Source organism: Gavialis gangeticus, unplaced genomic scaffold (assembly GCF_001723915.1).
Source record: "Gavialis gangeticus isolate Ggan-Ray unplaced genomic scaffold, GavGan_comp1, whole genome shotgun sequence".
Classification (NCBI taxonomy): domain Eukaryota; kingdom Metazoa; phylum Chordata; order Crocodylia; family Gavialidae; genus Gavialis; species Gavialis gangeticus.
Window position 1 is genome coordinate 1,710,501 of NW_017729003.1, and position 21,705 is coordinate 1,732,205.

Sequence of the window (21,705 nt, forward strand, 5' to 3'; positions counted from 1 at the left end):
CTGTCTGTTCCAGAGAGCAGGTCTGGCCCTGTCCCTCTGCTCCCTAGCTCGAGCAGTGAGGGCTGGCTGATGGGAGTGTTGGGGGGAGGAGGAAGGCAAGCCTGGCTGGGGATGCAGCCCAATCTACAAGGGGGGGCCTTCCCCCTCCCCAGGCAAACCCCAGCTGGGGTCTGGGACCAGGAAGGGGGGGGCGTTAAACAGCCCTTTCCCCAGTCAAACTTACTGCTGGCTGCAACTGTGGACTACACATCCCAGAGGCACCTGGAAGCAGGAAGAAGTGATGAGCAATCCTGGAAAGTCCTGCTGCTTTATTCCTGGACTGCAAATCCCAGAGACCTCAGGGGCAGCAGGAAGAGGAAGTGAACACAGAGAACTGTGCTCTAGCACCCCCTAGCTTTTGGTCTGAACCACTGCAGGCATGTGACTGCATTTCCTGAGTAAAAGGTAAATGTCTGTTCACTTTTGTTTCAATTTAATCTCTGCATCTTAGACTAATCTGCAAAGACTGAATCAATTCAGCCTTGGTCTTTTTGACTGTCTGTACCTAGCCAAGAGGACAGAAGATAGAAACTGGTAATAAGGACTGAGCCTCTGAAGGGCAAATCCTGCCACAGCCTGAGAGGCAGGGTTGGAATAACCGATGGGACCTGCGGCCCTGGGGCCTGTGTAAGGGCCTCACAGGCCCTAGAACTTGAAATCATGAATGTGAGAGTCAAGTTGAGCCAGAAGCTTGTGGCCCCAGGTGGTTGGTTCCAAGCTACAGGGTGCAACCAGAGTAAAAGTGGGACGAGGCCAGAAGAGCCATGACAGGGGACCACTGCCCAAAGCTTTCTTCACCTTTAGGGCAGCCTCTCTGTCAATTTGTTATGTCAAGGCATGGTAGGTAAGAATACAAAGGGGATGGGGAGAGACCCCGAGGAAATGAGGGACGCTAGCAGGGAGAGGCCTCTAAAAGTGGTTGCACCCTGCTGACACCAGTAGTTACATTGTAGTCCCTCATGAATTGTGTCCCTTTGACAATATGACATTGTTACTACTAAATTAGAAAATGATAATAGGTTCTCTAGTGTATTCTTGGACAGAAATCATACAGCAGAATTGAAACCCATACATTCAAATTAAAATAGTAGAGCTAAGAATTAGGTTTAAAACCTTTGAAAGATGAGAATTAAGGAAAGTGATTGGTGAAAAAATGTGGGCCTGGGCTATCCTGTCAGCCTACTGAGGCTTCTATTTTAGAACAAGGGGAGCTTCATGGATGCAGCTGGGTGCAGCCAGGTTCCTAGAATTTAAAACAATGCTAAAACATGTAAGTAGAAATGCTTGTGCTGGTATGCCAAATGTAATGAAAATTAAGTTTGCTTTGATTTATTTAATACTAAATTGTGTAGTGAAGTGTTCCAGCAAAGCAGCCATGAACCCTTTTCTGTGTACAAACCTGGTAGCAGTTTTCTTCTTGCCATTGCTGCTGCTCGATGACTTTCATATTCCACAAAAGCAAAGCCCCGGTTTTTTGTCTTGTCTGCTGCACTGGGATACACAATGACATCAACAACTCCATCTGTGACTTTCCTCATCTCTGCTAAAATTTCTTCTCTTTTCTTAGTTTTTGGGATTCCTCCTACAAATAAACGGCAGTTGTCTACACTGGCACAAACACCTAGGAGTCGTCCATTCCTGCACACAAACAACAGTTTCAGTTCATGATAAAGCAGACTCATTTCTTTGTGCAATCACAAAATAATTTCTCTAGACACAGAAGATTCAAATTATGAATTCATTTTGAACACAATAGCTTGAAGGGGAAGCTAGTGGTAAAACAGTGCAAACTGTTTTGAGACTATATTGTTTTAAAAGTTTTAAGATTTGGGAGAAATAAGCTACAAACTTTACTACATACTTCTATGTTTTTTTTATTTTCTCAGGCTGCCACTGAGAACTCATATTAACACATAATTTTACTTCTGATGAACTCAAGTAGGAAGACTTGCAGACCAAGAGGCTGACTGTGATGTCACAAGTTGCTGTCATACTGCTAAACAAGATTTATTTCTTCTATTGGAGTCAGAAGCAGACTGGCCAAGTTCACTGATGATACCAAACTCTGGGGTAAAGCATCCACACTTGAGGACAGGAGGGTGATCCAGGTTGACCTTGACAGGCTCAGCAAATGGGTGGATGAGAACATGATGGTGTTTAACACTGAAAAATGCAAGTTTCTCCACCTTGGGAAGAAAAACCTGCAGCATCCTTATAGGCTGGGCAGTGCTACGCTGGCTAGCATTACGGATGAAAGGGACTTGGAGGTCATGATTGACCACAAGATGAACATGAGCCTTCAATGCGATGCTGCGGCTAGTAAAGCGAGCAAAACGTTGGCTTGCATGCATAGATGCTTCTCAAGCAAATCCCAGGAAGTCATTCTCCCATTGCACTAAGTTTTGGTGAGGCCACAGCTCGAGTACTGTGTCCAGTTTTGGGCTCTACAATTCAAAAAGGATATGGAGAAGCTTGAGAGAGTCCAGAGAAGGGCCATGCACATGATGAGAGGTCAGGATAAGGCTGGACATAGCTCTCAGCCTTATGAAGACAGGCTGAGAGCTATGGGACTCTTCAACCTGGAAAAGCACAGGCTCAGGGGCGATCTGATGGCCACCTATAAGTTTATTGGGGTGTACACCAGGATCTGGGGGAACAATTCGTCACCAGAGCCCCCCAGGGGACGACAAGGTTGAACAGTTATAAACTACTGCAAGACCGTTTTAGGCTGTACATAAGGAAGAATGTCTTTACTGTCCAAGCCCCCAAGGTCTGGAATAGCCTGCCATCGGAGGTGGTTCAAGCACCTACTCTGAACGCCTTCAAGAAAAAAATGGATATTTATCTTGCTGGGATCCAGCTTATTTGCTGCCCCTTGGGCGGGGGGCTGGACTCGATGATCTTCCGAAGTCCCTTCCAACCCTAATGTCTGTGAAATCTATGAAGAGAAATGTAGTTCAGCCTGGCCCATAAGATAGGACATGGGGTGTTAGAACTTCAGCTCATGTCAGGCACCATGACAACTCAGGCAAAAATAGATTAAAGGGAAACTGACCTGAAATGCTATTTCAGGTTTCTTGTTTAACAAACCAAAAGAGGCTCATTAGCTCATATTTAAAATTTTATTTTCAATTTTTCCAATGGAAAAACTCTTGGCAGAATTTCCTGTAGAAAATTTTGATTTGGGGGACGCTGTAGTTCCTGTTTAGCACGTATAAAGCAAATATCTAAATTTATGTACTAATTAGGTCTTTTCAGCAAGTGGAAAAGTGAGTGACTGTATAAAGGAACAATGAATAGTATTCTTTTTCAGGTTTAGATAATTAGATAAATCTTTTGCAGCTCATAGGAACAAATATACAATGAATAATAATATATTTAATATCAGATTTGTGTAAACTTACTAGTTATGCTTACCTAATTTCATAATTATTAAGTTGCTTGATTGCATTCTTAGCCTCCTGTTTATTAGAGAATGTTACAAAGGCATATCCTCTGTTGTTTCCATTGAAGTCCATCATCATTCTCATTTCATAGATTTTGCCAATCTGTAAATAAAAATGAAAACTGGTAACTTATTCTAAAAGAACACTTTGGTAATAGCACAATGCTGATTATTTCCCTCACTTGGTCTTGTGCATATCATCTCAAAGCTGTTTGGATATTTCCATTTATGATCATCAACCAGGGTCTATTTTACTTTAGGACTGTTTTCTGACCCATGAACAAAGTCAAAATAAATAAAAGGAACATATGTTTAAGTGACAGGCCAGGCTGAGTTATCACTACAGATCTCTTTAGCAAGGTTAATGACCTCTATTAACGCACTCTGATAATGTGTTGCCAGAACTCAACATGTGTCTCAGAAACCTTAAAGTGGATTTGCCACTGTAAGCAATGATTTTCTTGCATTGATCTGACCTTTCTTTTTAAATATTTAATTTGTCTGTGTTAGAAAAGAGAACAGGAGGCTCCAAAGTCTAATAGTATCAGCCTGTTCTCATGTGAAAGAAAAAGGAAACCAAGTCAATATGTGCATGTCATTTGACTAAAATTACTTCTGTGCCACTGTTAGTGGAGTTTTACTCTATTTCCAGATAGAATTGAGGCTGGTAGTAAAGATTATTGAGAAGGCAGGAATACTGTCCGTGAAAACCAAAGAGATTTTGGCAAGGTTTCCACATTTGGAAACTTGATCACCATTAGCAGTAAGGAGGGTACGCTATACCTATGATTCTCAACCAGGGTGCTGTGGCATTCTGGGGTGCCTTGAAATCCTGTCAAGGGTGCCATGGGGTGCCTCACAATGTTAGCATTGTTAGGTGTGTAGCCATGATTTACAAGGTAAATCCAGGCATTTCAGTATGATTTCATAGTGTTAAAAACAACCTGACCTATTGTATTATAAGTTCTTGGCAACAGAAGAATTGCTTTATTGTTTTTCTGAGGTCAAAAAACAAGCGAAAACTCAGGGCTAGCATTTTTGGAGGGGTGACTTGAATCGAAGGAGGAATGCCTTGAATCTGAAAAGGCTGCAAACCTTTGAACTGTACATATCTGTAGTACAGCTATTATATGCTACTTAACTGATATCCAAAGAAGGCTTAACATTTCATGGAAGAGTGGTAGAGAAATCCTGGCTCTATTGAAGTTAGTAGGAGTTTGACCATTGGCTTCCATGGAGCCAGGATTTTCACCCATGTATCACTGCCTCAAAGAGCTCACAACTTTGGAGATAATGTTACAAACACAGGGGTAGACCCAGGATCGGGAGAAGTAGTGGTGCGGTTACATCCCGCTTTGATTCCTTCTCCACCCAAACTTTAAAACCAATTGCCATAGAGAGACAGCAGAATTTCTATTCTGGCAGGGCCAAAGGACTCAGTTTACTTCATGACCCACTAAAATGTATCTGATTCTTGCTAATATTCCTTCACTCCTTTTCTTAATGGTCTTGATGTTCGATTAATTAAGCTATCCTTTCTTCTGCAATTCCGCTTCCTGTTAGCTATTTTTTGTAATATCTCTTCCATTTCACAGCCCTGCTGACTGTTTTTAGTTCTAGCTAAGAAAAATTAACTCAGGTATGGTAATAGTAATTTAGGTGAACATTAACTCAGATGCAGAATTGACTGACGGTGAAGTGTTGGATGCACTGTCAAGATGCTCAAGAAGGCTAGATTTTGTTTATGAATCTGAATAAGAGATGTACATATAACTATACTGATTACAGGGCTAATAAAACAATATCTTTGGACTATTTATGCTTAGTTTGTTGTATTTTTTAAACTTAATATATAAGCTAGAAAATTAGTACACTTTCCAATAAGGTTTTATTTGTTTTTCTTTGATCTTAAACTGAATAATATAGGACTGGGCCCCTAGGATATTAGTAAATCTTCTAGCTTCTCTTTAGTTTGATAAAAATATGTTTTATATGGATTTGATGATATACCATGCCATCTGCATCCCGCTTTTCAAAATCTTAGATCCGCCCATGAACAAACAGCAAGAATGGTGACATTTCAGGGGTGACACAGGGGGCACATGCCCATCCAGATTTCTGTGCTGATAGCAGGATGCTGGGTGAGGGGCAGGGCCTGGTAGCAGCAACAGTGCCAATGTTGGGACATGGGCCACGGGGCTGCAGGCTGGCCAGACCCAGTGCCCAGCAGCCACTGGCAATACTTATGTGACATGTACAACACTTATGTGACATGTATAACAGTGAGGATGACAAAAAGAAGAGGAAGAACAAGAAGATTTACAAGTAGATACTCATTCACTTAGGTTATTCCTCTGAATGTATTTATGGTTTGAGGGTTTCTTTTTTTTTAAACCACTCTCTTCTTGTGTGCACAAAAATATGAGTGAATTTTAATTTATATCCACAATTATTGTGGTTGCATATGCATATCACATAGGGATAGTCATATTTCTGTGATGGTCTTTCAACCTTGGGGCATAGTAAAGGTCCTGCACATCTGTTAAGATCTGGTAGGAGCCAATGCAATAGCACACAGCTCTTCCCAAAGGTAGGGAATAAATGCTATATAGCTCTTTCCCCTTCCACTGTAACCCTGGAGGCAGCAGCCCTGTGTAGGCAGAACTACTAGGAACAGATGTTGCATTTGTTTCTGGACAAGTTGTGCCTGTGTTTGTCCTCAAACAGAAATATCCCAGGACTGGCATGTACACACATTGCCTTTCTAATCAGGGTTTAGTGACCAGCTGAATACACTACAGCTTTTTTGCTATTGATCCAAAGAGCGAATTCCAGGATACTATATTGACTTGTTAGCCATTCCTTTCGGTTAAAATTTTGTTTTAAATTGTTTGTTTCTTCATACGTTGTAAATAAATTGAGCCTTTGCTGAACACAGGGTTTATCTTGAGCACATAGTATAGTACAAAAGAAGAAAAAATTGCTAAATACAAAAGCTTACTTTTTCACATAATGGTATCAGCTCATCTTCAAAAAGGTCTCGCGGTAATTTCCCAATGAAAATCTCACAGCCTCTCTCTGGTGGTGGGCCATCCCAGCCAGGTGGTGGACCACCAAACTTTCTTTGTCCATTTTCCTGCATGAAGAAAAATAATCAGAAATTCTAAAGTGTGTGGGATCGACAGAAGCATGTCACAATTGCCTTTCTTGTTTATACAAGACTCCATAGATCTTATCCATAACTGTCTCTTTCCAACAGCCCCTGCTTATCTAACACTGGCACCCTCCACACAATTCTGATAAAAAAAAAATCTTTTTCTCACCTGAAAGAGCCTCTGTCTATATCTCTGCCTCATTAATGGCTGGATTCAATACCTACTGAAATAGCCAATAATTACTGAAATGTTACCTGTCTTTGTTGATTTGAAGCTAAACCATATAGATAAACTCTAGACAAAAACAGGTTTTAAAATCTGTAGTGTTTATTTAATATTCTCTGTTGTTCAAGGATGGATGGCTGCTAAAAAATAGACCTTTCAGAACCATGAAACACCCTTTACAGAGTCAAAACTTACAATTTAATTGTATTTTATATGCCTCAGAAAACAAGGTTGTTATGATACTGTTCTGAATGGATACTGAAAGCAATAGAAATATTTCCACAGACTGTAGGAGTAACTAAATCAAGCCCTGTCACTTTCATGGTAGGTTCTTGCTGATCAGAGATGAGTTTCACTGAGGGTCATGGGCTACATTAGAGAATAATACAGATGAGTGTCTTGACCTTGGCTATTTTAAGCAACACACTTATTGTTGCAAATGTATGACATGGATAAAAGGAATCGATTGCAAGAAGCTTTTCTACAGCTGAACTCTTCACAGTACAACAGGTATGTATGCCCAAGCAGAGCATAAAGTAGTTTTGGTTCTAGGCAATGTCCTTATCAAAAGTACAAATTTCCACTGTTCTTTATAAAGACCTTTTGGAAGCGGAATGTAAGCTTCTTACTACACTGAATGTAGATAAATTTACTATATTTTCACAAGTTATTTGGAAGAGGAAGGGGTAAATGACTGACATACCTAAAGAGAAAGGGAATTCCAGACATGAGGACTACATTGAAGAAGGAGCTATGAAGCATGTTAAGGGAGGAGTTAGAAGTGAGAGTTGACCAGAATTAAAGGGAACATGAGGCAAACTAAGAATGGATGAGAACAGAATTCTGCTGTCTTGCAGAACAGGCAAAGGATCTTAAATTTGATGCTGAAGGTGAGACAAATCCTGTTAAGGTACATAGGGAGGGAGGTGAAGAAGCTGGTGAAGAAATTTAATTTTTCAGTTGCATTGGAAGCTGAGACAATGGAAATAAAGACACCAGCAATGGCAAGGCTGCAACATTTGAGATGAGACCTGATTGTGACAAGGAAATAAATATAAGGATAGGAAGGAAAAATGTATTTTAAGGTAGATGTAGAGGAAAAATGTGACAGGATTTAGTGATAGCCTAAGGTGGCAGGAGAAAGAAAGATGAGTCTCCCACAGTGTTTCCCAAACTTTTGCTCCTTGGGGTGGGCTTTTTTTCTGGATTAAAATGGACAGACACATCACTCTTACACCAAAAGTCGTGTGTGTGTTTGTGTGTATTTTCAAAACATATAACATTTTCCATTCCCCTGCCAGAGGAAAATCAGTGCTGAGATGTACTGGTAAAAAATAACTATAACTTTTCTGAACATGGCAGCATCCCAGATGAAAATCACTGAGGTAGATCTAAATTCAGAAAAGATATGAAGGACACCTTAAGGCTAAAAAAGTTGAGAATCACTGATTTAGCTGGTGCCACATAAGGGTGTTGGGGCCTGACCTCATCCTGATGTGCCCTCCTCTTTTCACTGTCTGCCCCCTCCCAACCTTTCATCTGTACCTCAGGGGGCAAAGGCAGCCCCTGTTGCTGGGGCTGATACTGCAGGGTCTCACATGCTAATGACTATGCCTGCAGCCCCTTCTGTCAGCTATGGGAGTGTAGAAGGACTGGAAGGAACAAGCTGGGCTGCTTCATAAAGCTCCTTCTGTTGTCTGCCTGCCTTCAGTAGACTGTACTGCTGGAGCATAAGGTGAGGGGGAAGGAGAGGGTAGGATAGGGGCTTCTTGGGAATTGGGAAGGATAGAGGAAGGCAGCAGCAGGAGCCACAGTCCCCAAAAGAGCAGCTGCTTGTACCGCTGGAGTAGCTGGGGCAGGTGCAGAGTGTCAAATGGGGCAGGAGAGCATTTACCTTCTTACACAGTGGGTTCTTGTGGTACACTTCCACCACTCTTGTGGTATACTACTGTGCTGTGAATACCCTTTGAGAATCACTGTTATATCATAACACCAAGCTTTTGAAACTGAAGACTACTGGAATTGTTGTTGTGGTAAGCGAAGGGAAATGGATTGGAGTAAGGATTCCAATGTTTCTCCTGAGTTGCCAGATAGATAGTCAGAACTAAACATTATGTGGGGAAAGTCCCAGACATTTGATAGAATGGATAGGATGAGGACAAGGATGGAAAGATGGATTTCTGATTGATCAGATATAGGGATGATGAGTCAAACCATGAGAAGTTGTCAGAATAGATCAGAGAGGAAGTGAAGAAGAAGGCTGGGAGGAGAGACCTGTGGTCAGTAGCTACCTTTTGCATGTTAATCACAGAAGCAATGTCAATCCCTTGTCTGGATTACTGTGAGTGGGATGAGTGAAAGCATGAGGGGGGGTGGTTTCCTTCATCACAATCCATGTTCACTAGAGGTACACTGATACATCAGTCCCATATCGTATTGGCACGGGAAGTTGGTGAAGATAAGGAAAATTGACATTATTGGCCATCAGCTTTTTTTTTGGCTGATGTGGCCAATAATGTCACCGATAAATGCTCTGTGCATGACCACAGCCACAGCACAGCACAGCACACAGGCAGCCAGGAGTGCAGCCCAGCAATGTGGAGAGCAGTGTCTGACTGGTAAGTCTGTTGTAGGGGAAGGGGAAGGGAAGGGGCATGGGGGGAGCAGACTGAGGTCCCTGCATTGAGGGAGGGAGTGGGGTTGGGGCAGGGGCAGGAACAGGTGCTGCATAGCCAGGGTGGGGCAGAACATGGGATGGAGCCGCAAGCAGCTCATCTGGGGGAAGCGGGGAGGGGGTGGTTCCTGCCCCTACACACACCCCGGGAGGGCGTGGGGGATATGTCCCCCAGATCTGTGCATGGGGTGAATGCAGGCTGCTGTTGCAGTCTGGGGCCAGGGGGAGTGCCAGGCTCATCCTGGTGGGGGGGTTTGGCCATGTCTGTGCTTGGGATGGGTGGTGGTGGTGCTGCAAGGAGGAGCTGGGTGTGGGGGAGGGCTACAGTCAACCCCAAATTTGCCATAGACCCCACTCCCAGCACTGCTGCTGCCTACCCTGAGGGCAGACCCAGCCCAGCCCCCCTGCTGATAAAAGCCCAGCACTGGCTGCAGCCTGCAGCCTGTAGCCTGCAGCAGCAGCCCACCATCACCCCATGCACAGATCTGGGGAGCACACGCCCCCCCTGCCTCCCCCAAAGGTGCATGTCCTCCCCTCCCCGTGCCCTCTGGATGAGTCATGACTCCATCCTGTGCCCTGCCCATCCCTGGCTGGACAATGCCTGCCCCAGGCTCGGCACCACTCCATCCTTCACCGGAGGGGCCTCAATCTGCCCCCCAACCCCTGGCCCCCCGCCTCTTCCCCTTCCCCTCTTGCCCCTTCCCACCAGCAGACTTACCAGCTGGATGCAGCTCTTCAAGTTGCTGGGCCACATACTGGCAACCAGATTGGTATCAGTTGATATGGCTCATTAAAAATCAACCATCGGTATCGGCACAAAAAATCTCTATCGGTGCATCCCTAATGTTCACTATTCCCAGAAACTAGCTAAAGAAGGAGGTGAAAGAAATGATCAATTTTAGATGAGAAGGGGAGATAGAGAAGGAGAGAATCAATGTGAAGGAGAAAAGACCATTAGGGGAGGTAGAATAAGAGAACTTATATTTTTAACAGGGATTCACTAAGGGAAATATTAGGTTGCCAGACACCTGAGGCAGTTACAGATACAATGGCTACTCTTTAGGTAGAAAGTACTTAGGAGATATATATGGAGTTTTCTTTTGGTTCAAATTTCACCCGAGCTCTTGGTTGCTGGTTCTGACTTCTACCCACACCATTTTTTATACAGCATGGGATAATACTTATTTGCCCACATTAGTACTGGTCCAGCTGAGGAAGAAGGAGTCTGGCAACAATAATTTCAGTATTAGTATTCCTCATCTGTAATGATATCTTTTGATTTTGGATCTTTTCCTCCATTCTGGCATTTATGCCTCTTCCTTGTTTTTACATTTCTCCTTCAATGCCTCTTTAGATGTGGACACACAAGGCATTTACACCACTACAACCTGTGTTTGCATTACTGTAAACGTGGAACACCTGTGCACAGCCCTATACTGGTATAAGTCCATCCACTCTGGGGTCCAGTTACTTCTCAGAAAGTCAGGAGTAAACGTACACTAGTATATAGCTGTCCAAATCTCCAGTCAATTTCAGTCAATGCAAACAGGCTACTACTGGTAAAGCACTATAATAGTGCTCATTAGGCCTGTGTGTAGAGGGAAATATTTGATCCAGATTCAGATTCAGCCAATTCAGAGGACAGTGATTCAATTTGGAGATTGCTTTGACCTCAGGCTTTCTGAACGTCTGTACTTAGCCCTGTACTTATAGAAGCTGAGAGGTTAGTCAGTTCACTTTCTGTAATACTCCCAACTAGTTTTGAAATAATTTTTCCTTGTGGAATAATTTCAACCCTAAACTAAAGGGAAACAGACTTACACAACCCATAGCAAAATGAAATTGATTAGGATATTAAAGGAAAGCTGACTAGGAACATAAGTGAAGACAGCCCAAGGGCTCTCCCTCAGCTTGTTATTTATGGATCATCCGTTGAGTATATATAGTAGGACTTATTCATTATTATGTTTCATACTGTAAATATTTCCAGCATAACAGTAGAGTTATAGAAATACTTTCACTCATGGGTGGATTCCCGCAGCACAAGAACTTTGAACATAAAGCTGAAAATTTCCTTCTGCCCCAGAAGAAGGTACAGATGTTTTCTGAAAGATTAATATAGTTAGTACAATACTCTCTTGACACACAAGAAATTGGATGAGACTCCTATTGATCCATTTTTAAAGCTGAACCTTAAGTGCAACTATTCTGTTCAGTTTTGTCATGCTCTTAACTGTGATTATTATGTAACATATCCCTTTTTTATGTAATCTGTAAACCACATTCATGTGTTGCTAACTGAAAGGAATTGAAAAACATGATGAACTGGCCGAATATATATGCCACATATACTCAGCTGAGACCATTTTGAGATTTACTAAAGGATTTGTAAACAATACTAAAAATTTAAACTCTTTCTTTGGCAAAGTTAAAGTGTATGGGGGATGACCCATCAGGAAATAAAAACCTGTTTCAACCAGACAGGTCTTCCCCTTACGATTTGGAAAAATTAAATTACCCAGGTTCTTGCTTTCCACAGATTGGTTGGATGGGTTTAAAAATTGTCTTTATGTGCTATTTGCCAGGTAAGTGAGCATGGGATAAACCAAGAGATTACAAGTTTGGATAGTGTGAGGATGTTTGGAATAAAAAAAAAAACAGCTTACTGGTAGATGGGAAGGGATGAAAGGAGACACGTGGTAATTTAAGAAAAGGGAAAAGAGTGAAGGGAGAAAGTGGAACAACACAGAAGAAGTAGAGATGAAGTAACTGAAAACAGAGGGAAATCAGATACAGAAAAATACTGGTAAAGGTAGGAAAGAAAAGAAAATAAAGAAATATATATACAGATGAGGTATTATTTTTAATCACATTTAGCATTGAGTGGATGACAGATGATTTAGGTTTCATAAATGCAAATGTTTGCTTATGCAAGCACACAGATTTATATGTTATAAAAACACACATTTTGCTATGTTAATTATATATGGTATAGTTTTGGTAGTTCTGGGTTTCTTTTAATCTTAATATGTCTTGTTCAGCAGTATATCACTTAGTGTTGTAGAAAGAAGAAGGGATGGGATCTGAGACTTGGCAAACTTCACAAGATCTACTATTATTACCATTTTCAATTATATTTTCTTAGAGAATGCAACATTAGTCTTACTATTGCTTAATTCTTTTGAAAGTGAAAGATGCTTGTGCCATATTTGGCTTGAGGCAGAGTCCAAAATCCAGTAAATCCTTGGACATTTTGAATTTGAAACAACATTTTACCTCCCAAATGATACCTGGATGTTATAATACACCATAAGCTTCAATATGAGACAACAGTGTGTTTTTGTTGAAAAACAAACAACCCCCCCAACTTTCCCCCCGCCCCCTCCTCCAAACCAGCAGCACACTTGGTGTTGTTAACAGAAGTGTCTCTTGCAAATCAAGGGAAGTGATTGTACTCCTCTGTTCTGCACTAGTGAGGCCTCACTTGGAGTGTCCAATTGTGGGCCCCACACTTCAAGAAAGATATGGACAAATTAGGAAGAATCTATCAGGCTAGGGCCAGACATTCAAAAAGCCTGAGCCTGAATTGATTCACTCTTCACAGGTTAGTCTAAGCTGCGCAGCTTAAACTGGTTAATAACTGGACAGACATTCTCTGTTAAATCAGGAAATGCAGGCACGTGCCTGCAGTGGCTCAAGTTGGAAGCTGGGGGGGACACTAGATCATGACTGCCAGCGACTGCTGAAGAGGAGGGAAGAGATGCCTTCCAGAGCTCTCACCCCTCCCTATTGGAGTGGAGAGGGTGTGGCCAGGCACCAGCCCAAGGCTAGTAGGACACACAGGATGCCAGCCATTGGGTGGAGCTGCTGCCAGACTGATGAGTGGGGATGGGAAAAAGGTCCTTTCTCTGAAGCAAGCATGTATTAAACACAACAATTTAAAACCATACAACAGAGAACTACCAAAAATCTTCACCTAAGCTAAGGTACAGCCCAGTAAAACACAGCATACACAATTTAGTCTAACTTAAAATGTAAAGCAGGAAGACAAGAAAAAGCCTGGCATAAGTCTTATTATCCAGAGGGAAGAGTGTCTCCTTACAGCCAGGCATTCAGAAAGTCTTTGTTTAGGTTTTACAAGTTCAGCTTTATAATGTAAATGTAGCTCTCCGCATTCTTTGATCTGCAACTTTCAGCCAGAAGCTATCTGCAAGTTCCCTTAATTCCATCTCTGGCACATATGTGTGATGACTGTCATGTCTTTGCCAACACTTCCCACCTCTCAGTCTGGGGCTCTAGGCTTACAGGTTCAGGTCTTGCCTCTCTCTCCTCTGGAGCAGAGCCCAGCCCTCTGGAGCAGAGCCCAGCCCAGAGAGCATGCCTGGATGCTGGGGGTCTCTGGTTTAACTTAAATCAGCAAGGGGTTTGGGACAGACATTGCATAAACTGGTTTGACCCAAATCAGTTAAGTCTGATGCTACATTCAACCACATTTATCTCAAACCAGTTTCAACCATTTTCAAATTGGTTTACATGCATTGAATGTCTGTTTTGTTACAGGTTTAAACCAGTTTCTGATCACTTAAACCAGTTTATGTGTAATGTCTGTCCCTAGCCTCAGAGAGTGGCAAAAAAGGAAATGTGATTTATAAGGAAAGTCTGAAAGAACTAGGATTATTTAATCTGGAGAAGAAAAGATTGAGGAGCGATTTAATAACAGTCTTGGAATCTTCAAAACAGTCTTCAAGAGAGATTACAAAGAGGATGGAGATAGCCTTTTCTCTGTGGCTGTAGGGGACATTGACTAGAAGCAATGGCCTCAAACTGCAATTGAGGAAATTTAGATTGGAGAGTAGAAAGAATATTCAGACTATGAAGATAGTGAAGCATTGGAACAGACTATCTAGAGGTATGAAATCTCCATTCTTGCAAGTTTTCAAGAGCAGGTTAGAACGACACTTGGCTAGGATGGTTTAGCTAGGAATGATTCTGCCTTGAGCAGGAAGCTGGACTAGATAACCTTGTGAGGTTCCTTTCACCTCTACTTTCCCATAATCCTATGGAGTAATAAAAAATAAACAATATTTTACCTCTCCTGCTTTGAGACTTATTAGAACAGTTTTTAAGCAGAACTCTGATTTTAAAAGATAACAAAAATCTCTCTCCTTTGTCATGTTAGATAAATCAGATTCTTAATAAGTCAAGATTAAAGATAGGTACAAGGTGGCAAATTCAGACCTTGATCTAAACATTTGTTTAAAATAAAGGATTTCTGATTTAATAGGTTGGTTCCATTTGCAATTGAAACTACTGCAAGATTCAGAACAGTTCAGCTTTAGGTTTTTGTTATAAATTTATTACAGTGTAACCAAGAACTGATGGAAGATTACAGTCCCATACTTAAATGATCTTTTATACAAATACCTGAACAAAACTTATGTTAAAGGCAAGAAGAAAGAGAAAAATTTCATTGTTAAATATTTTCTTGTCAAGTCTGTGATAAAGACTATTAATTTAAGTGAAAGTTTGACACTATGCAAAAAACAGTATCAGGCACGTGACTGTGAGTTCCTACCTGGATCAAATTATATCCTGTGCGCTGAATTAGTGCACGGAGGGCTGCTTCTTTCTGTGTGCCGGTCAATCCATCCCCGGATTTTTGATTTGATTCCATTGTGAGTGATTATCAGCAAAAAATCAGGTTAATTAGGGGTGCTCACTGCAATCAAATTTAAGATAAATTAAATAAATTAATTCTTCTAAAAGGAGAAGGTCCATTTCATTGAGGATATTTACCTGGATCATTCTCCCTAAATCAGTAATTTGAGGTAATCTTGCCAGAAGAACAACAGATCTTGGTCATGAAACAACCTCTCCATTCACATTTTATGTAGAGAAGAGACAGGAAACAACAGTCAAAGGCATTGCTACATTTGGAACAAGGTGTATGCATGTGGGATTTAGACACTAAACCCTGCAAGCAATTCTATGGTGCCAGACCCTTGCATTTAACCTTGAGCCCTCTCAAAACCAGTGGACCATTTCCCAGGCTCTGGAGAGCATTGTATGGGAACTGGGCTCAGATTTGGCCCCTTGGGGAAAAATATCTGCTATTCTCTATTCAAGTTCAGATTTTGAACAACATCAGTTATGTGATAGCTGGGTTCAGGATTTTAGGTCTGGGCCAGATCTAAATTTTTAATTTAAAATTGTTTTAAAATTCAACATTTTTTTTTGGTTGAAGTATTGGTTAAGCTTCCTTTCAAAAAGGTTTGAATTAGGTCATGGACTGTCAAAAAAGCATATCTTAAGAGTGGCTTTTCTGAATGAAATGTTAATAATAACATTTACTGTGCACAAAGCCTTGAATTCGTATGTGCAGATAGTATTTTCACATATAAAAAGAATCTGAAGATGAAAGGCTGAATTTGGAGGCCAGCAAAAATATAGCTGTCCAATAATGAATATGCTACAGTCCAAAGGTGTTACAACTTTTTTCTAGGTCCTTACAATCCTCCAATCACTTACTTGTACACTCAGCTTTACGTATGTGAAGAGCCCCTCTGAACAAAATGAGACTAAAGCTAAGCATGTGTTTAAGTTTTTGTAGGGTCAGGACATAAATTATGATCTAGTCATTTAATTATAGTTACATATGATTTCCTCTTTCATATATACAGTTTGGATAGTGCTTACTTAAAAAGCAGCTATTCAACATAATGTTCTCTCTTTGTTGTTCAATATGTATCCCCTTACATCATCTACTGCATGCTATTTAAACCCCACTTTGAAGACAAATGATTAATTTTCTTCGTAGGCTTTTCTATAGCACTCATCACCTGAGTGCTTCACAAAAGTTTAATACATGTATTTTCACAATACCCCATGAGTTGAGGGACAAAGATGTGGACAGCAAGGTTAAGGTCAATTGTGCACTAATTCTGAGTGCACACTTTTAGACACAGACCTGAATTTTTAGAGTAGTTTAGAATTATACAGCACTTCATCTGTTCAAAATACAGCTTCATTTAATTTCATTTGTGTGCATAAGACCTCAGCACTTTTGCAAATCAGGCCCTAGGATGTCATTTTGGGCTTCCAGAAAATGAAGAGCAGCCAGTTAGTTACCACCTTTGGCCAGTTTGGTTTAAGTGTCTCACATTACTCAGGAATGTAGTGGCAGAAGCAGAAAAGAATAGTATAATCCAGTTATCCAGGGAAGCTTTTAAGTGCTTTAACCTTCTTTTTACAGGGGTATAGGTTGTAGCCATGTTGGTCTAAGGACATAGGCAGACAGTGGCAAAACATAGCAGGTGCATGTGCACCCCCTGAGAGCACTGGCACACCCCCTCACAGGCAGCGCTCCCCACTTAAGCAACAGCAGTAGGGGGCAGGCAGGAGTACTGGTGCCCCCCCGTGAGTGCCGGCTGGGGAGTGGGGACACCAGGTGAAGCGCTGCTTGCACTTCCAGGAGCTTAGCTTGCGCTTCCTGGTCAGCACAATCAGCTGCAAGGGGACCCCCCCTGGGCAGTGAGATTGGCTGCGGGGGGACTCCCCCCCCAATCACTGACTGGCTGCTGGAGGGGCATGTGCCCTCCCTGACTCAGGCTTCCTTGCATGCATACCAGCCTCTGGCTTCTTTAATATTCATTCCATCCAGAAAGAGCACACACCAACTGCAGATGCTACCTCAGCCTGTTGAAGGGTGTTTATGTTCAAAAGCTTGCTAAAAAGAATTTTTCCAACTATTTGAGTTGGTCTAATAAAAGGTATCAGATTTACCCAAAGAACCTTGTTAACCTCCTTTTGTCTTTTTGCAGTTGCCTGGACTTGTTCACTTTACATTATCTGACTTCTGTGACAGATGAAACATAGATCCTAAGGGCAGTGTCTTCCTTAATGTACAGCCCTGAGCAGTTAAATTCTTTGTGCTTAATGAGGCAGAAATAAATAGTGAAAAATAGTTATTTAATTAAAAACTATATATCATAAGCCAAATTAAGCTGCACATGCAACCTTAACTGTGGCACTTTCTAACTTCAGACTGCTTGTTTTTGAAAGCTGGTGTGTGTGATTTCCTAGTTTTTATAAAAAGCAAACAAAGCCCAGCAATGTTATTCTTTGGTATACTAGAACTCACATTGGTCATGAAGAGTATTGGAAGCTTTAGCTGTAAAGCATAGGTAGCTCTTTCCTGCTTGAGCTAACATATAAGTGAAAGCAGTAAGAAGTCATTCTGTATAGATAAGCAGTAAAAGATGGAGCACTTTGCAGATGAGTTTCACAGATGTTTGCTGACAGATGACTGGTGAGATTTGGGGCTATTCAATTCCATACTGGAAGAGACTGTTATCTAGGGATTACAAGTGATTCTTTTACTACTGTACTCAATCCTTTCTGCTTTACCTTCATAAACCTATCTCAGTTTTGCCTCTACTGAACTTGGCTCCTTGTCACAGTCTTGTCTTCCTCACTAAGTTGATCTCAGGCTCCAGTTCTGAGATTTCTAATTCCAATACCAGTCTTTGTCCAGTAACTCTAGCCTCATTTTTTTAGATTGCCTGTCCCAGCGCTCCCTACATCCAGTCTCCTTGCTCACTAATTCATAGTGACCTATGCCCCCTGGTTCCCACTCCCCTGTGAAGGATTAAGGCAGTGGTTTTCAACCTTTTCTTTGGCATTAGGGAAATGCCAAACTTTCACTTTCACTTGTTTCACTTTGTTTTTGTTTTTACTACAAAAACATAGTAGGGCAGTTCTTTTGTTGCAAAAAGCTCAGCCCACAACAGGTCAGCATGTTTTTGACACTGTGGATTCCTATGTGAGTTTGGGTTTATCTTGTGAATTCTATGTTTGCACACCTGTGGCACCCTGGCTGAAAAGCACTGGAGTAAAAATCCTTTGCTGCAGTGTGCCTTGGAGTGTGAAATTTAACCGTGTGAATTACAGCTATGACTACTTCTATTTCTTTCTTAAAGGGGGAAAACACTCTTTTCATTCAGAAAATGGTGTTTTTGGTCATTTCCTTTCTGATTTGACTCTCCCTGTAGTTATAACCCTCACTTATTCTATCTGATACCCTGCTAAATTATGAAGCATTTAGATAGTGGTGTCTGCTTTTAATGTATTTTACATTTAATTTAGTGCACAAATTTCAATGTTATGAGGTTTTTTTCCTGATGTAAATGTACTGGCTAGATGTTGCTATCAGATACACATGTGAAATTCCCATTGATATAACTGAAATAAAAAGACTGCTTGACCACAGCTTATGTCAGACTTTGGCCTTGAGGATTTTTCAGTAGAAACTGGGCCACCAAACTGTAATGAACTAAGCTCTAAAGATTTTATAAGTCCCCAAATTACCCAGCTTTCAAAATCTTCTACTAACATTTCAGTCTTATTTTCAGCTAATTTGGGTCATATTATTTTGGCCTTTTAATCTGCTTCCTTACTAGATTTTTATATACTTTTCACTGCCTACAATAAATATCAATAGTTAGTTTTTATACAATTGTATACCTGAATTATTTGTTGCATACATTAGAGCTAGTTGAGAAATCCATTCTGTTCCCCTATTTCTTGGGTGATTTCTCTCTCTCTCTATTTTTTTGGAAGTGCTTCATTTGGTTGTGCTTTCCATGAAATGTGGTAATTCAGTAATTAAGACTAATGTGCCCTGGCTGGTGGATGGACTATGTTATTTAACAGAACTTTTGAAAACATTCATTCTTTTATTATAGATTGAAAAAATAAACCAAAGTCTAATAATAGCATTGGTTTATAAGCATAATACTACTTAATAATACAATCTGGGAGCTATGTGAGTATGTGTTCAAGCTCTCTGATTTTTTTAAATAGTTTTTAAATTAGAATTCAATTTTCTGAGAGGATTTATTATAACTGTTAAGAAGTTCAGAGTGAAACTGTGAGGAGATATATTTTATAGCTGAGGCTTTGAGGTTGCTTAATGGGACCAGGTATAGACATTACACTTTTGCTGGTATAAGTGATCAGAAACCAGTCTATACCCATAATAGAAAAGAAGTCTGTCGCACACAACTGGTTTATACCTGTAACAGAACAGAAGTTTAGCACACAATACAATGGCTTAAAAATATCAGATCCTGGTCTAAGATGTTCTCCCACCACCAAAGGGTGGATGTGCATTTTATTTGCAGCCTTCAAACTACGTTGCTTGCTGAAAGCCATACAACTTGGATCAATTCTGCCTTGGGCTTTTTGAATGTCTGTACCCAGACTGGTTTCCAGTCTAGCTGATGCCTGATCTCAGTGATCTGACATGATAATTCCCTTATGTGCTGCTACCTTAGATGTTTTCCTGTTCCCAATGAAGTCAATGAAAAATTCCTTCTGGAGACCAATGGCACAGGGCAGAAATTTTAGTTGGAATTAACATCTGATGCTTCTTGGCATTTATAACTGGAATTGCCCATTGCAATGATAATTTTTTCATGGCCATTACATTTCTGACCCTGCCTACCAACACAAGTCAGGATTAATTGAAATTTGTTTGGCTAATTTTTAATCTAAAAATGAAGTGCCTAAAGTAGCAGGTGATGAGCTATTGTTTCAGAAATCATCTGATTGATGACTACTCAAAGGAATTTTAACAACACCCTCTCCTTCACCCTTCAGTCCAGCTGTCACTTGTCATGGTTTTATAAGCAAAGCTTCCTTTCTAAAAATACCTCTTGCCATCTGTAATCATCCATGTGAATGGCAGAAACTCAGACTCCTCACATGAAGTGTTCTGCATCTGCAGTTCCCACTGAACTTAACTGAAGTTGAAACTGAACGGCCAAGTACAGGAATGGGCCTACTAACAGGGTACAAAGCCATCCTATATTTGAAAACTATCTTCAAGTTGCTCTTAGAGAATATTGGCATTTTATCTATGCATAGTCTTAATTTCTTCTGGTGCTACCAAGTCATTTGGATCTTTCCATAACTACACATTAAGTACAATTTGTAGGTGAGAATTGCAAATCTCATTTGCTCTTAATCCATTTCTGACTTCAAGTAATCTAGGGTGGGCCCCAAAGTATCTGGTCCCAATTTGCAATTTAATTCTGTTTATTTATGATATAAGGGGATTTAATTTGCTTACCACTGAAAAATCCAAATAGAAATGTAATCTTAATTAAAGGCATTGACAAGTTATCGACAGGTGTCCATCTGTAATGCTAAAATATTAACAAAAAAATATAGCACTATATAGAGGCATACAGGTGTTCCAGCTCCCTGGCTGTAGAGCTACAAAGTCACCTCAATGGAGCTCTCTAGCTGATGGGTGATAGGGGATTGCTTCTTGAGTCTGACCCCAGGGCAGCATGATCACTGATGGCTTTCTCCCAGAAGGGGAGAGGACAGGTCATAATCTGCATAACTATAATACCGATTCCCAAAACTCTGGATGACAAGTGCATAAAAAATGAAGAGCAACAGAGACCAAGCTTATGCTTGGGCAGCATATCTGGTTTCCCAGTGATAATTCATTTGGGCCAGTGAACATTGATGTCACCAATGCATGCTGAGTAACATTCCTAAAAGTTTTCAGTGGCAGAATCTTAAATCTGAATAGCTAATTTTATACCACTGTGTGCTTTAAAGAATCTTTGGCTTCAAAATACTTCATATATAAAAAAAATATATAATCAGTTCTCCCTCTACCTGAAGAAAGATTTTTGTACTCAAAAGCTTGCAAAGAACAATTTTCCCAACTATTTACTTGGTCTAATAAAAGATATCACATTTACACAAAGGACCTTGTCTGCCAAAGAAAAGTTACGGCATTCTGCTTACCCTGCTTCTGATGCAGGCAGTCCTCGACTTACAATATTTCGAGTTACAATGTTTCACACTTACAATGTTTATAAATTGACACCCTATTTCAACTTTATGATGTCAGTTTTGACTTTACAACACTTGATCCGATGCGATGCCACGCCAGTGAAAAGTTTGCTGCATTGCCCATCTCCCTGGAGAACATCTGTCCAAACTTCCTTGGACACTTTCTTTAAGAAAGCAGACAAGACTCCAGAAAAACTTGCAGCCAAGACTCCTGAGAAGACTCCAGCCAAGAACCCTTCAAAAAGTCCAACCAAGAGCCTTTCAAAAAGTCAAGAAAAGTCACCTCAAAGAAG

At 40.8% G+C, this 21,705-nt stretch overlaps 1 protein-coding gene across 4 annotated transcripts in view; it reads right to left on the reverse strand.

The window, feature by feature from the left end:
* The window catches only part of A1CF (APOBEC1 complementation factor), a 64,982-nt gene that overhangs the window by 30,563 nt on the left and 12,714 nt on the right, over window positions 1-21,705 (reverse strand). For 3 of the 4 annotated variants that reach the window (XM_019507765.1, XM_019507763.1, XM_019507764.1), the window contains 4 exons: window positions 15,114-15,257; window positions 6,486-6,620; window positions 3,457-3,587; window positions 1,439-1,677 (listed from right to left, as the gene is read on the reverse strand). In XM_019507765.1, the coding sequence (XP_019363310.1) occupies window positions 1,439-1,677; window positions 3,457-3,587; window positions 6,486-6,620; window positions 15,114-15,212 (604 nt within the window). In that variant the 5' untranslated portion in view covers window positions 15,213-15,257. The remainder of the gene's footprint in view (window positions 1-1,438; window positions 1,678-3,456; window positions 3,588-6,485; window positions 6,621-15,113; window positions 15,258-21,705) is intronic. The other variant, XM_019507766.1, reaches the window with a different exon arrangement.